Consider the following 16,877-nt stretch of genomic DNA (forward strand, 5'->3'; position numbering starts at 1 on the left):
TTTTTCCCCAATCTGGTATGGTAGTACTAAAAGTAGTTTTACTAAAGTAGTCAATAGCTGTGTCCCAAGTGGTGAGTGTGGCACACTCGAAGGCAACGGACTTCGAAGACCAGGCCCTCCGAAAAATGCACGCGAAGGGGCCTCAGAATAGTGCGTGCGGATGGCTTCACGCCTTCACAGGATTTCCCTAATTCCGTCACCAAGGTGGTTTCTGATTAAGCGTTCTGTCGGAGTAGCAAGCAACTTGTGTGAGAGGGAGACGCTGGACGAGAAGGACAGTCCTGGCCAGGACAGGTGGAGCCAGAAACTGCTCGTTTTTTTGTTTTTATGATTTACTCATAATGGAGGAGACGGTGATGAACCTCAGGTTTAAGCCAAGACCGCTGAGGCCAGGTAAAAGCTACACTGGTTTGCCTGCGTCCCTTTGTCGGATTAAACAACTTTAAATGCAGGTACTAGGGGCTTGATCTTACTTGAATAATGTAATGGATACATATAGAAAAACTACAAAAGCAGTTCAAATGACTGACTGATATCTTACAAAGGTGCAATTTTTTGTAGTTTAATTTTCATTGTCTTGAACCAAAATGTAGACAGGTTTGAAACCCATCTTTTTTTAGGCCAAGTTAACCATAAAAATAAAAAATGTATTAAAAACAATAGAGCATAGTACAAGCTTAATGTCCAGCAAACTTTAAATTTAATAACCTCATGAACATATTTTAGAAAGTAAACGTGCAACCATACACGAGAAGTTACAAGCAGATATTATTACTGTAAAACCATCCTGACAAAATTCTTTTTTTCAGGACAATACTGCACTTGTATTTTACTCTCAATACCTTAAGTTATATTAGAGTATGCAAGATAATACTAAAAATCAAAAATCCTGTAATCATGTTACTCACACCTGCCTTTCAGTTGCTCCCAGGTTTGTAATTTATATTTCTGGGTTTAAAAGGTGTTAAATATGAGTAGTAGTTTTTTCTTCCCCAATATGGTATTGGTAGTTACTAAAAGTAGTTTTATAAAGTATGTCCATATTTCTTCTACAAATTCTGTTCTCTATAGACTCTACAAAAAAAACGATTTCTCTTTTCCTTCTTTGTCCCTAAATCAGAGGCAGACGCCCGGTAACTGCAGGATAGAGTCTGAATGTTTGCAAGCGCTGGACAGGGTGTTTAATGGTGTTCTGTTCTGAGGCAGGGAGACCCCCCTGACTTGTGCTGCAGGGATCTTTCCTGGAACGTGACGCGACAACAGTGGATGGAGTGTGTGCCACACGAGTCCAGACTCGTGATGTGTTCTCTCTTCTGTCTGCCAGCGGGTACCGCATACAGATGGTCCCCAGAGGTTAGAACATGTCCCACGTGGTCCGTTTCCACTGTTCTACCACATTTGTGCCTCTTTTTGTAAGTCGGATGTCCTCGAGGAGGTGCTGTCCATTTCACCAAAGAGATTCACCGCTAGTCCTGAAGTTATCCCGAGAACAACCACGGAGGCATGTAGCTGGCGCTTTGTCTCAAACTTGATGCTTGTTTCTTTTCTGTCATGTTAGAACCTAGTTAGCTTGATAGCTATGTTGTAAATGCTTGTAAAAAGTACTTTCATTTATGTACATTAGAAACAATATTGGTTTGTTCCCATGTGTAAAAAATTGGTTACCCCAGGACAAACAAATAACATTATAAAGAATGTTTTGTGAAAAAAAATTATAAGCTTAACCTAAAAAAATTACAATGTACATAAGCCACTTTCTTTATTTACATGTGACTATGACAAAACAAAAATACAAAAGGTACAGAAATATTACTCGAATATTTGTATTTAGTATAGAAAGTATTTACGGAAATTAAATTACACACAAGAAAATGATATAATGTATACAATTTATGCATTTCATATTTTAACTTTTGTTGGACATCACAAAATATACCCACGAAACTATGTTGTTTCATTGACAATATGACATTTAAAAAATATGTTGGAAAAACTGTAACTTTACTCATTTTTTTTCCTTCACAGGTTTTTCTTTGGCTAATGAAGAATGTATTTGCTAATGAGTTTATGTACTCCTGTCCACTCGTTTATCCTCACCTGTCTCAGGGACCTTCACAAATAAACCATGTGGCCTGTTAACCAACACAAACACATGCTCACGCGTGTTCTCCAAGAATAGTATATAAAACAAAAGAAAATGGAAATACTTATGAAAAAAAAACAGGTTTGCAATGCTCTAACATTAGAAAATATGACGCAAGCAGGATACATGTCATACAAAATACTGAAGTGCTTATAAGTTTAGTTTTAAAACATTTTGTAGACAGAGGAACATACGAAAACTTGCAATGAAACAAGCACTACAGAAACACAAACAAAGGGAAATGACCATGGGTTGCGGTTATATAGTGTTTGTCTTAATTGTTTGTGGGCTTTATGTTAAAAAAACAAAAAACAAAACCTGGCTTTCAACAACTTTCGCGTAGTATTTTGAGCTAAATGAAAACACAATACTTACATTTCAATGTGACGGTCCTCCCACAAGAACTCAACCCTGCCTCTGAATATAAACACCTTTGTCATATGCACTCAAGTGATTCTGGCATATGGTAGGGTGCGAAGTGTCCATAAAGTATGTACACCTTCCTTTTCATGGGAATGTGACAAGGGCGCAAGTCGCTTTCGAAATTCGTAAGCCTTCGTCGCGCCGGCGGTGACGCATATCGCAACTTCAAATGACGGTCTTCTTGCGGTGTGCGCATGCCAGTCTGCCTTTGGGACAGCTTACGGTCGTGACGCCTGTAACGCAATTCAGCACATTCACATTTGCACTTCAGAGTCCACACACTTCAGTTTGAGACACCCTTCGTCGCGCCACTTTGACGCATTCGCACTTCGGAGTCCATGCACTTAAGTTTGGGACACAGCTTGCGTGTCACTACTCGATCAGTACTGGAAACACGATTTGCACTACGCATGCGCGGAAATGCGTCTACTTCCGGTCTGTATGACGAAACAATTTACGGCAATTTCTGTAGTTTTAATAATACTGTTGTTATAATAACACTAACAATAAGTTAATGGTTTTATGTGATGTTGGCACCTCCCGATCCGTCCCGGAAATAGTCCTTTACTAGTGAAGGACTCCCCAGGTGCTGGATATAGCTGCCCACTGCTCTGGGTGTGTGTTCACAGTGTGTGCACTTGAATGGGTTAAATGCAGAGCACCAATTCTGAGTATGGGTTACCACACTTGGCAAATGTCATGACTTTCACTTTGATTAAATTGTGTATTTGATTAAATTTGCACTTATTAAATCAATTCAGTAAAAAAAAAAAAAATTACATTTGGTAATACAGATGTGTATACAAGTGTGTGTTTTACATTTAATTGTTAATTTTCTAAAGATATGTTTACTTATTTCAGCATACTTTAACAAATGACTGCATCTAAGAAAACACAAGAATATATATTTTTTTCAATTATTTATTCAAATTCATTCATTCAATTCATTCCCGGTCCTCGTCCTCGTTTCTACTACACTAAATAAATACTGATTGACCCGCGAACATGGCATTGACTTCAGGCCCTTGTTTATCCACACAGTATGACCAAAAATGTTTCCATGTCATCTTGAAACTTCTGGATGAAAAAAATAAACAAGAAAAGTAATCCTTTGCTTCAGGGGATTCCTGCCCAGGGCCTTCTTCTGAGTGCAATTTTTTGTTGATCCGTCCACTGTTCATTCGGCTCATCTGCAGAAAAGCAGGCTCCGTCACCTCTCCACAGAATAAGTCTTTGTGATTTTGTACCCAGTACCAAGCTGTATGAAGGTCTCTCACAATGGTGGGCTGTTGCACCTGAATATACAAATATATAATGGCACAAATAATGAAACTATTTATCCAACTTGCATGCAACTCCGTGATATATGACCACTAAAATCATTTACCTTATCAGTGTCCCCTTCAACCACAACTCTTTTGCTGGGTGACTGTTTGGTGGTGGTGGATTTTGACACCCTAAAGACAGGCTCAATGGTTCCCTGAAGGAGCTGGGATGCTTCTTCGGTCCAGTGTGCAAACCTCTGTCCATGCCTTTGTAAAATATGTAAATGTATATGCACTCTATTTGTATTAACACCTTTCTAGTATAGTATCAGCCGAGTTACTGAAATTGTATCTGTAGAGTCTGTCATACCCTTCAAGGCAAAAGCTCTCCATCAATTGAATGCACCACCACTGGCGAATCACTGGCACCTCCTCCTAAGAGTGCAAAACAAAAATAAAAACAAACAAAAAATGCCACATAAAAGTAATTTGGTATATTTTTGTGTAAATATAGCTTACCTCGGTGAATGTTAGTGGGCATGATGTACATGTGCTGAGAGCATACTGTGAAATACAAATAACACTGTAAGACGTTGATTTTATCATTTAACAGCTTTGACAAATGAAACATTCTTACCATCAGCATGTAGATGCCACAGGAATTCCCTGAACACTGTTGAGGAAAACACTGGAAAATGAAATTTGCATCCACAATTAGTTTTAAAAACAACTGCTGGCTTGTTTAAAGTGAAGTGACATACAGCCAAGTGTGGTGACCTATACTCAGAACTCGTGCTCTGCATTTAACCCATCCGAAGTGCACACACACAGCAGTGAACACACACACACACACACACACACAGACAGAGCAGTAGGCAGCCATTAAAGGGTTAGTTCAGCCAAAAATTAAAATTATGTCATTAATAACTCACCCTCATGTTGTTCCAAACCCGTAAGACCTCCGTTCATCTTCGGAACACAGTATAAGATATTTTAGATTTAGTCCGAGAGCTTTCTGTCCCTCCATTGAAAATGTATGTACGGTATACTGTCCACGTCCAGAAAGGTCATAAAATCATAAATACAATAAAAACATCATCAAAGTAGTCCATGTGACATCAGAGGGTCCGTTAGAATTTATTGAAGCATCGAAAATACATTTTGCTCCAAAAATAACCAAAATGACGACTTTATTCAGCATTATCTTCTCTTCCGGGTCTGTTGTGAACGCACGGTATACTGTCCATGTCCAGTGACGCTGCTGACGTGTTTTCTGGTGCGCCCAATAACAAAGAAAACACGTCAGCAGCGTCACTGCACTGTTGTGAACGCCTTCACAACAGACCCGGAAGAGAAGAAAATGATGAATAAAGTCGTAATTTTTGTTATTTTTGGAGCAAAATGTGGTCTTACGGGTTTGGAACGACATGAGGGTGAGTTATTAATGACATAATTTCCATTTTTGGGTGACCTAACCCTTTAATGCTGCAGCGCCCGGGGAGCAGTTGGGGGTTCGGTGTCTTGCTCAAGGGCACCTCAGTCGTGGTATTACCGGCCCGAGACTCAAACCCACAACCTTAGAGTTAGGAGTCACACTCTCTAACCACTAGGCCACGACTTCCCTGTGGGAATGTCATATGTTGGGAAAGACATATGTAAACATGTATACATACATATCTTAATCCATTTAGGATCATTTCGACCCGAAAATTATGTTAGTTTATTTTTTTAAACCAAGCACTGATCATATTAAAAATCATGTTCCATGAAGATATTTTGTAAATCTCCTACCGCAAATATATAAAAACTAGATTTTTAATATTTTAACATTGCTAAGAACTTCATTTGGACAACTTTAAAACTTTTTTTTTCTTTTTTGCACCCTCAGATTGCAGATTTTGAAATAGTCGTATCTCAGCCAAATACTGTCTCCCTAACAAACCATACATCACTATAAAGCTTATTTATTACTGTAGATTATGTATAAATCTCAATTTAATTTTTTTTTACCCTTATGACACAAAAGACTCATATCCAACTGAAAGGGCTGAGACTATAGAATATCCCAAATGCATGAACATCTATTAGTTAATAGCATATTTATAGTTTTAAATATATATTTTATGTTACATATTTAAAATATATGAATATACGTAGATTAAAATTCAGTTGGAATTATAATTTATTTATTTTTTTGCAAATTTTTTTTTTTTGTGTGTGTTTAAATGTACCTGACTGCATAAAAAAGCAGCTTTTTTATGTTTATGTTTCACTTGTGCTCAGTTAAGAATTTCTATACGATCCTATAGGCCCCTCTAGAGTCAGTTTTGGGGGAAGTCGTGGCCTAGTGGTTAGAGAGTTTGACTCCTAACCTTAAGGTTCTGGGTTCAATACCACGACTGAGGTGCCCTTGAGCAAGGCACTGAACCCCCAACTGCTCCCCGGGCGCTGCAGCATAAATGACTGGACACTGCTCCAGGTGTGTGTGTGTGTGTGTGTGTGTGTGTGTGTGTGTGTGTGTGTGTGTGTGTGTGTGTGTGTGTGTGTGTGTGTGTGTGTGTGTGTGTGTGTGTGTGTGTGTGTGTGTGCACTTTGGATGGGTTAAATGCAGAGCACGAATTCTGAGTATGGGTCACCATACTTGGCTGTATGTCACGTCACTTCAGTACCATAAAATGACTTATAGGTGTAGAAAATTACGTTTAAATTATCCTTACACAATTCCTTCATTTTAAACATACCTCAAGGTCTCTTCCTGTTTTTTCAGTCCAGGATCCTGGGTCAATGAAGGTTGCAATGTGTCTGGCATTCCAAAGGAGACACAAAATACATAATGTGTAATTAATTACATGACCAGTTCTGTAGCCTGAGAACGAGACTCTGATGAACTTGAAGCCTCACACGTATAAGAACAGTGTAAGAATGAGACTTGAATATGAACTTGAAGCCTGAGAACAAGGCTCTTATACGAACTTGAAGCTTGAGAACAAGGCTCCTTTTGGAAATTGTAACCAAATATCATGCCTGGAACAAGGCCAGTAAATTAATTTTCTTTGGTCTCAACCTAAATATGGTTCTGTAGGTCTCACCTCCAAAACCATCAGGGCGAATAGAATCGAGAAAAAGCATTTCCCTCTTAGCTACAAACAAAACCTGCAATCAATGAGTATTTTGTTAATATCCATGAAAATCAAACTCACTAACCCTAACTGTTGAATTTGGAAATATTACAACTAGAAAGATTAACAGAAACTTAACACAGAGCAGATAGTGATCAGCTTCATCCTCCTGCCTGCTCCAAGCTGGAAATAGTATGATATCCTTGGCCCTCACGTTTCCCTAATAGTATTGTGACAAAATAATATGCATGCAAAAAAATAACATACTTTTGTGTCTATTGTCAATAGAACTCTTTCTCGGTTGATAAGTACATGATAGCAAAAAATAATAATAATAATTATAATAATACTTACAGGCAAACAATGCACTGGGTCCACATTTTTGTCTTTCCAGGTGGGAACAGCATAGAGGTCCACAATGTGAACATTTTTTCCCTTATGGAGAGAACATAAGTTATTAAACATGCATACATCCAAATGAATCCTTCAAAAAGAAGATATAATAGTATAAAGTACATGTCTTCGTGCAGCTTCTTCCACAATCTTGAGGCAGGCATTTCCAATCTGAAATGAATTACAGAACGATTACATCCCTGTCAAAGCTGCTATGTGTAACATTATGCATTATCTAGGATTTTTTAAATTTTTTTTTTGTGCAGTAATTTAAGACACAAAACATATGCACATTAGATTCCATGCACTGGCTTAAACCCAGGCTCCAGAAGTCTTCTCGTGTGAGGCAAATTTGGCCTTGCTTTATAATCAGTTCTTCTGATGGCCGACTTTTGTCCAACACATACTTTAACTGAAAATAAAGAACGTTTAACAGATTAAGTAATGGTTATCTTATTTATTTAAATATGCAAAGTTTCACTAAATAAACACAATACTAACCAGTTCATCTTGATTAGGGTCCAAGTCCTTCTCCCACATCGTACCTGAACAAGCATATGGATGCTCTACCTGCCATTTGAATGAAGTAGCAGTGGTCCTGGAGAAACATCCTCTCAGTTGGTCCATCTGATGATATACAAATACATGACAATGGACTATATGCACGGAGCATTCTTTAGAACTTCTGTATATAGATAAGCCAGCTCAAACACTTCTGGTGAATCGTTGTGGTATACATGTAGACTCTCTTGAGACCCTCACAGAAACCTCTCCTGCCTCATTCTAATCAGAGACTGAGAAATAAAATAACTGCAGTCACTGTAAATAATGACAGCAGCATTATCTTACAGCTTCATTTTATTTAATAACACTTAACAACATTTTATATGCTGATCCTGGTAATCCCAGAAGAGTACCTAGACATGTAATTATACATTTAAATGCTAACAAGTACACACTATCATAACTGTTTAGGCTAACGTTGGCTAGCTAGTGATGTTATCTCATAAACAACATTATAATGGTATTCTTGATACTTGATAACTTAGCTTCATAGGCATGAAAACATGTTTTAAACACTTAATATATATATTTTAATTAACAAAAACACTTAATATATATATAATATATATATATATACTATTATAAGAACTTTTTAGTACTTTTACTGTACTGAAGTATAGCAAGTGCACGAAGTCACAAAGTCTCATGTTATTTAAAAATAACAATAACCTAGAATGATTATTTATTTAAATACTTAACTAGTTTAGGACAAATTAATTGTTCAATATTGATGGTATAACAATTAAATACTACAAAACTACATTTTTAAAGTTTTATCTTTAACTGTAGAAGCTGCTCAATATATTAAGCCAACACAGACTTGTTGCAAGCTGTAGTTTTGTTACTCTGAATTTACTCTGAATCACTTAATGCTGTTTTGACATCGGCTTCGCAGATGTTTTGTTCCATTCATCGCTACAGTTATCACTGTCAATCACAGTAATGAATAACTCACGGAAAAATCTAGTGGACTACCTTGTGTTATTATATACACTCGCTTCTGTCATTCTTGAAACAGTATATGTGAGCGTTATGTCCTATACAAACAAAAATGTTCTTCAGATTGTTAATTGATTATGTAGAGAAACCGAGCAAAGTGTACTCCCCTTATAGCACAGATAAGTTTGACAGTTCACTGGAAATTACTTAGCTGGCTTATCTAAAACCAGGAAGTAAACATACATATAGTCCATTAGTAACAACAGGAATTACAAACAAATATCCAATATTTCTCAACCTAGCATTTGATTTCAAACTGTTTTATACAGAGTTTATCAAACACTTTTACTTTTTGATCTGTAGTATGTCCTCAGTCTTGACACATTGACAAGCTGAGCCTTTGAGGATAGTGGCCACCCCTTTGGAAGAGATGCTGGACACAGTATATGGTCCTTGGTGCTGACTTGTAAATGTGTCTCCTGTCCGTCGTTTCTTGGGGTCCCGTGAGAGCAGAACATCATCACCGGCCTGAACTGAACATACTCGCACAAACTTGCGCTTGCAATTTTGGAATGACTTCTGTTGCATGCTCTGTGCTCTCTCTATGATGTGAAGAACCTACAAAAAAAGAACAGTACCCAAAATTAAAACTCATTGAAAAATCCAGAATTCTCTGGTGTCTTGATCTATGGAGTCTCAGTCAGGCCAAAATAGAATAAGGAACAAGGTTTAATCATTACAATGTAACAGAGTGAGGGAGAGTGGCTTCACATGAAGATTCAATTGCTTTTATAACTAGAACCAGAGATAAAGCAGAATCACAGCAAAAAAAAAAAAAAAAAAAAAAAAAAAAATACATATATCAGCCTATGCCTAGGTCTCATTACTTCATTTACCTTTTTTATTCAAATACATACTGTTTCATTGAGAAGTTTCATCTTATTGACTCTGGTGTCTATGTCATTTTCTGGGTCAGCAACTTCAAAATCATCTCCCATGGGACAGGCATTCATGACCTCTGGCAGACGTGGGTGTCGATGGAAGAGGAGGAAGTAGGGACTGTGTCTAGTGGAGTACTGATCACATAAGGAAGCTTTCCATTAACTATTAAGTTTGTATTTATCTATAAGTTTGAAAAACTTCACCCTTGACATTAAATAGTTAATAAATTCACCAATTCAGTTTTAACATTGACAACTAACCGTAAATATTATAAATATAATAAGTAAGACAAAACCTGCTTTGCAGTGTTGATTCCATACACCACAGCAGGAAGGTGGAGGTCCCAGTCATTGTGGTTGTCATTCACGTATTTTCTGAGAGTACGCTTGATATTCTGGTTAGTTCTTTCATCCTATACATATCAATGCATTTATAAAGTTGATGAATAATCATAAGGCAACAATAGATCTTACAAGACAGGTATCCAAAGAGTTACCTGCCCGTTGGTTTGGGGATGGTAAGCACTGGAGACGGCATGTTTGATTTTCAGCATACTGAAAATGCTGTCACTGAGCTGCATAGGGATCATAAGTTAACTGTGCAAGACTTGAGTAACTGTATACAAAAACATATCCACCTTATTTTTCAACGTGGAAGTAAGCTGGTTTCTGTGAATGTGTGAGACTTCTGCTTCACGGTAGGAAAATAATGAGAAGAATAACAGTGCAGTAAACAGTATAACTGTGTGCGCTACAAACCAGTGTGTTCATGATTAAGATGATAAATTAAAATAATATGGTAAGACATGCCAGTTTGCATGACATAGCTGGAAGCAGATGAGACCGGAAATTAAAATTGACAAATGGCTGTGCCAGCTCTTACAGGAAAAATAAGGTGGACATGTTGAGACAAGTAGGGGGAGAAAACAGAAAAATACAGAAAAAAACCCTTTACCTTGCAGACGAACTCCTTCCCTTGGTCTGTAATGATTTTCCTAACCATGCCAACAGCTTTGCGGTTATTATTAACAACACTTCAGCTGCCGTCTTAGATTGCATAGGTTCCGCAAACACCCACTTGGTGTACAGGTCAGTCATGGTAAGGACATACTTGTTGTTACGTGCTGTTTCTGGCAGTGGTCCAATCAAATCCAAACCAAGCACCTCCCACAGTTCTTTTACCTGCATGGCACAAAATAAGCATCAAACAAATGCTGGTAAAACTGTACACAAGGTTGAGACTAGTTTGTTAATCTCATCAGTTTGTTAAAACATTATATGCAGTGCCTTAATAGAATGCAAGACTGGCATGATCTTGATGCAGTCATTCAACTGGCAGCGGTGACAGGATCGGACCTAAAAAGCAACACAATTTTTTAAACAAAAAGTCAAGAAAAACAGCCACTTGATATGATTTGGTGATGACAATAAATAAAACTTCTAAATCAAGGAGATATCTAACAATCAGAGGTGGCAAAAATAGACATATTCTTAAATATAGATACACAGGTTATGCACTCACAGAGATTGAATAAGCCTCCTCTAAAGCCCTGGGTCATTGTGAGCAGCGCTGGGAAGGTGGAGTGTGCCCATTGTACCTGCATGGCAGGGATAGCTGAGACCTGTACTCATGTAGGTGCTCTCTTGTTTAAGTTGGAGGCAACAGTTCGAATTCGTGGCACAAAGACTGTCACTGATGTGCCAGCATACTGGGTTTTGCCCAGTAACTTAAGCAAGATTCACCCAGAAGTGGGATATAGGATCAACTATACCTCCTCAGCTGCACAAAGGAAGACATTAGACCAGCGAATAAATATGCAGTCCACAGCACCAGCCATAAGGAGTCGGGCACAGAAACTGAAAACTCCTCCAGGTAATCTTGAAGATTTATCACCGCTTCTTGATACATGACTGCACCATAGCAAGGCTGTTGGTTTGTCAGGGATGGAGAAGTACTATGCCCAATTCACACAACACACAGCTGCTGCACCATCCTCTGCTTTACCTCCATGCCTGGCAAAATCCCTGTATGATGAAAGCATAGATGCCAGTGACCTGTCTGCTGTCCTGCTGGCCTGTGAGAAGCACATAAATGCTGTAAGTGTGACTAACGAGCAGGCAGCAGCGGTAGAAGAGTACACCAGGCAACAACATCTGTCATCTGCATGGTATGATTACAGAAGCGGAAGAATTACAGCATCAAAAATGCATGCAGTATATGCCACCTCTCTGGAGAGGCCATCCCACACAGTTTTTACACAGGTGTGTTACCCACACACAGTATCAGCTGTCCAAACCAGATGGGGTATCAGCCATGAGGGGGATGCTAGAAAGGCCTACACTGAATCCAGAGCTGCATCTCACACAAACTTCAAAATCGAACCGTGTGGCTTTATAATTAACAGTAGCTTCCCTGAAATCGGAGCGTCACCGGATGGCCTGACTGTGTGTGAATGCTGTGGGAAGGGCTGCCTGGAGGTGAAGTGTCCTTTCAAGTATCGGTCCTGCAACATCCAGCAGGCATTGGACATGAAGGACAAAGACTTTTGTCTCCAGTTGTCATCAGACAACCTTCAGTTGAAAAGACACCATCACTTCTACACACAGATCCAGAGACAAATTTTTGTCACCCAATCAAATCACTGTGATCTTCTTGTTTGGACCAAAAACGATTTCTCAGGATTCTGGGAACCTCATCTACAGAAAGCACAAGAATTCTTCAAGAAAGTGTGCCTCCCAGAACTTGTTGCAAAATATCACTCAAAGGACATGCAGCCTCATGTTCCAAGTGAAAGAGAGCAGTAGTAAAGAAGTGGCTGTTGTTCATGAAAGAATTGCACTTAGGCCTACTCAGTTAAGAGTTGTTTTCTTTTTGTTTGTTTGTTTTTAAGTGACTCAGAGTATTAGCCTGTTACTTGAAACTTGTTACTTGAAATTCAGTGTTTCAAAGTAGTTCAACACAAGAAGCACAAGAAACAAAAACATTTGCAGGATATTTTTTTTTGTATTAAAAAATTTTTAATGTTCAAATTGTCATCCATTTTCATCTGAAGTATTTAATGTACAAATAGCATACCATGTTCATTCTAAAGAAGGTACGAAGTTTTCTTTTGGGTTCATGTTCAATATCAGGAGGGTACCACACATTCACACACACCAAATTTCTCCAGGGGTCTTTTTACCATTTAACATGCACACTTTTCTGTTTCATCTGGCCTTACAACAACACTTGGACACATGTTAACTAGAATACAACAAACATTAACTATTTTATCAAGAAGGGTACATTCTTCATCCTTACAGGGAAGCAACAAACTAATTGGCATGGTGTTATGTAACAGTGTGCACTTATTGCGCAAGCTACCTATTACCCTTTCTACATGTATCCTAAGGGGTGCTATAGCACGAGTGTCTTCCATATCCTTCACATCGAGTTGACATCTGCGTTTAGTGAATGCAGGAATTTTAACTTCTGCACACATCATTCCCATACTGTCTTTAATATTAAAGCCTCTGTCTGCTAACACTACATCACCACGCAACAGTTTGTTAAGAAGCCCACAATTCTCGGTTATGTGCTTGTCAGATGCTCGTCCCCCCCATCCCTTAGAAATAAATGAAATTAGGCCTTGGGGTGTAATTCCTATCAAGTATTTGATTGTTTGTGTACCTTTGTAGTGGGAAAATGATTGTGCATGCGCCATTAAATTTGACGGCCCCTCTGTACGTATTTCAAAACAGTCAACAATAATCGCAACACGCTTTCCAAAAGCTTGCAGAACTTGAGGTGGCATTGTGGCCTGTAAACAGTGCCGCTCAGGCCAGTACAACAAGGGAGCGAGGCGTGCATACAGCACATCTATGGTGTCTGCAAAGGTAGCAGAAAGAGTGCTACGTGACACATTAAAAATGTGTGAATTGCCCTGGATTGAAAAATCAAGCCTTAGACGAATGAGTGTCAGTAAAACCATTTGAAATTGTGACAGCTTCTTTGCAACTGGCAGGAAGGGCTTAACAGTAGTAAATATTGAAAACAAAATTGCAAAACATGGAAGTCCCGTATAATATTGTACCTTCTCTGTATTATCTTTGAAAAACTCTTCATCCATCTTCAATTTGTTTAACTCAGACTTAAGCTCCCTATTTTCTTGCAAAAGGCGGGTGACTTCTGCACTGTTACAGAACTGGCATTCTATTCTTAGTCTCTCAGCCGCTAGTTGGTCTGTTTCTGTCGTTTCCCTGTATTCTTCCTCTTCCACAGCTGCCTCTGCTTGATCCCTATATCCCTCTTCTTCTGCATCTTCTTGGACTCCATCTCTCTCATCTTCGTTCATGATGTTTTGATCATTGTGGCCTCCTCCCTCAGATTCTCTCAAATGATGTCTATGCTGTCTGCGGGCATGCCGATCTGACACTGTGGCTGTGACTTCAGAGTGACCCAGGTGCAGGGCTGGAGCCCAGTCTGGATGAGACTCATCCATCTCATATGCTGGTTTACCTTTGGGGAGACAAAATTATCCGAATTGAAACAAAATATTGCAGTCAACAGTGGGAATGCTATATACTTCAGTTCCAACTTAACTCATGTGGCAAACAATACTAACAGGTGGCACACATACAAATGTTAAGAGAATTTATCGTGCTTCAGTCATAGTGATCAAAAATTGGTCTCTAGATTTGGCTGGATTACCCCTTAGACATTCTGGGTGCTATTTTTTGATCACATTCATTTAGCTCACTTTATTTGAACTAGCCTAACTTAGCTTGCTCACTGTGCCACAATGTCGACAGAATAGTGCTATGTTACAAAATGCAAAGGAACCTAAGACTACTCCACTCGGGAACAGAACAAAATAAGAACGCATAATCATTTGCTAAGTGAAGTTTATACACTTACCCGAATGAAAATGCCTGGAACACACTTTCAGTGATCGTGGGATGTCTGCGAAGTGTATGTCCGTGCTTCTTATGGCGGATATCCAGGCCATCCGTCTCCGCTTGGTTACATTGGACACACGACTCCCTTCATTCTGTTTCCAGGCCGGAAAACAATAAAAAGAAAGTCCGTTGTCTAATTTTTTGCCCCTTCGATTGTGTGAACGGACCTTACATCCAACGACACAACTTCCCATAGCTACGACTTCACTGGCGCATAACAACAAGTGGCCTCACAAAATGGCGATTTTTCCCATCAGCCACCGCGGCGCTAGATCAGTGACGTCACGCCCCCATCCCCTATAAGGGAACATCGATACATCACTTCACAGGAAGTGGAGAGCGATTATCCCCCAACTGTCAGTGCGCGCAGCACGTCATCACCAGTCAGAACGGTCAACTAACGATGGAGGAGTTTACGTATGTGTGTAAGTATTCATACATTCCGTCATTGTTATACAAATGACAGTATTTTTTAACGGTTATTGTTGTGAATATTGCATATAGTATTTTTGATGATTATAATTTACCTCAGTGAATGCAGCCAGCTTAGCTAGTTTGTGAAGTAAAGTGATTTTATTTTAGGTAGTTGTAAAATAGTGCTTAGATACATGTGTCATTGTGTGTTTGTGTGTGTGTGTTGTTTGTTTGTGTGCTTAGGGTCAAAAGAACAAACTGTAGAGTTTATACAGCTAGGGAGCCAACACGAGCGTCTCTTTACAGGGAAGAGGAATGCAGCAAAATGTGGATGTGAGTAGGTTATATAATAAGTGTTATTGATAATTATAGAATATAAAACTACTTATTTGTGCCTTTCTTCATTTCTACTATGACTTGTTTACATATAAATGTAGTTAACTGATTTCCATACTATGTTACAGAACAGTGATTCAAAAGATGGGGCTAGAGGGCAAGGTATCTGTCCAGCAGGCATCTAGGAAGTGGGAGAATATGAAAAAAAGTACAAGGTCAGACATTATAATATCAGCTTGTGCGTCCAACTATGTGGAGTACAATATAATAGTCCTTTTAATCTGTGTTTTAATATATAATATACAGTAATTAAAAATAACTATACACACATTCATGCATTCATTCTAGGAATTGAAGTACCCACCAACTGGGTCAGGAATAGAGAACGGAGAGGAAACGGCAACCTCGTGGCCATGGTATAATGCCATGGATGAGGCGATTGGTCAGAAGGCATCAATAACACCACCACTAATAATGTCGTCACTACTTTCAAATGAGCACCTGTCCATCATTTCACCCACTTTCTTCAACAGCCCTTCTCCTATGCCCTCAGTCACTGGCCCTTCTCCTATGCCCTCAGTCACTGGCCCTTCCATCAGATCTAGCATTCCTCCTACCAGGCGAAAAAAACGTGTGGCAACTGAAATTGTAGATTTCCTCCGGGAGGAATCTGCCAAGGAGGAGGAACGAGAGAAACGATTTACTGACTTTAACGAGAGGTTTTTAAATCTCTTTGGCTGCATTTACACTGCAGGTCTTGATGCCCAAATCCAATTTTCTGACTATATCCGATTTTTTTGACGACCCGCTTACATCATCTTTTAAACGTGACCCGTATCCGATTTTTGCATTTACACTATACACTGCTGAAACTACCAAACGTAGATGTTCTGACTCGGAAAAGGAAGTAAAACAGTACGAAATACAATGGATGCAGATGCAAATAAAATTATACAGTGTTTTGCTTTCCATAATATATTGAAAAGTCAACAAAAAAAAAATCAGCAAAACATTGGTCTCGTACGGCGGAGAAAAAAGAGCTTAAACCGTGCCTCCCCATATCTCGTGAAATGTCTTCAAACACGGATTTATTTCTGTAACAACCCTGCATTTTTTGCCTGCACTGTCTCTTCGCCCCAAAGACTTAAAAGACAATGAAACCTCCGCATTGCTCCACTGTGTGTATCCTTCGTCCTCCATCGCGCCTATAATAAGTCATGTGATCTCAGTTGGTGGTGTCCACCTGAGTTGACGTCACTTTTTTTAAGACGTACGACTCGCATTTACTGGGGAATATCCGATTTGTCTGCTTACATGGCACACGCAAATGCACGTATCCGATTCATATCCGATTTATTACCACATATGAATGAGGCCTGAATCCGATCTGAGAAAATCGGAA

General features: G+C 39.0%; 1 protein-coding gene across 1 annotated transcript; it reads right to left on the bottom strand.

The window, feature by feature from the left end:
• Nucleotides 1-2,731: 2,731 nt before the first annotated feature.
• On the bottom strand, nt 2,732-10,983 carry LOC109106276. The gene is made up of 15 exons (XM_042754221.1): nt 10,743-10,983; nt 10,084-10,362; nt 9,764-9,922; nt 9,196-9,464; nt 7,845-7,970; nt 7,636-7,755; nt 7,467-7,514; nt 7,305-7,385; nt 6,573-6,633; nt 4,469-4,504; nt 4,351-4,395; nt 4,202-4,266; nt 3,954-4,098; nt 3,741-3,861; nt 2,732-2,799 (listed from the first exon to the last, which is right to left on the bottom strand). Exons 7-15 carry the CDS (start codon nt 7,505-7,507, stop codon nt 2,732-2,734), a joined length of 663 nt encoding a protein of 220 aa, XP_042610155.1. The 5' UTR covers nt 7,508-7,514; nt 7,636-7,755; nt 7,845-7,970; nt 9,196-9,464; nt 9,764-9,922; nt 10,084-10,362; nt 10,743-10,983.
• Between the last annotated feature and the right edge of the window lie 5,894 nt (nt 10,984-16,877).

Source organism: Cyprinus carpio, unplaced genomic scaffold, assembly GCF_018340385.1.
Source record: "Cyprinus carpio isolate SPL01 unplaced genomic scaffold, ASM1834038v1 S000006479, whole genome shotgun sequence".
Lineage (NCBI taxonomy): Eukaryota > Metazoa > Chordata > Actinopteri > Cypriniformes > Cyprinidae > Cyprinus > Cyprinus carpio.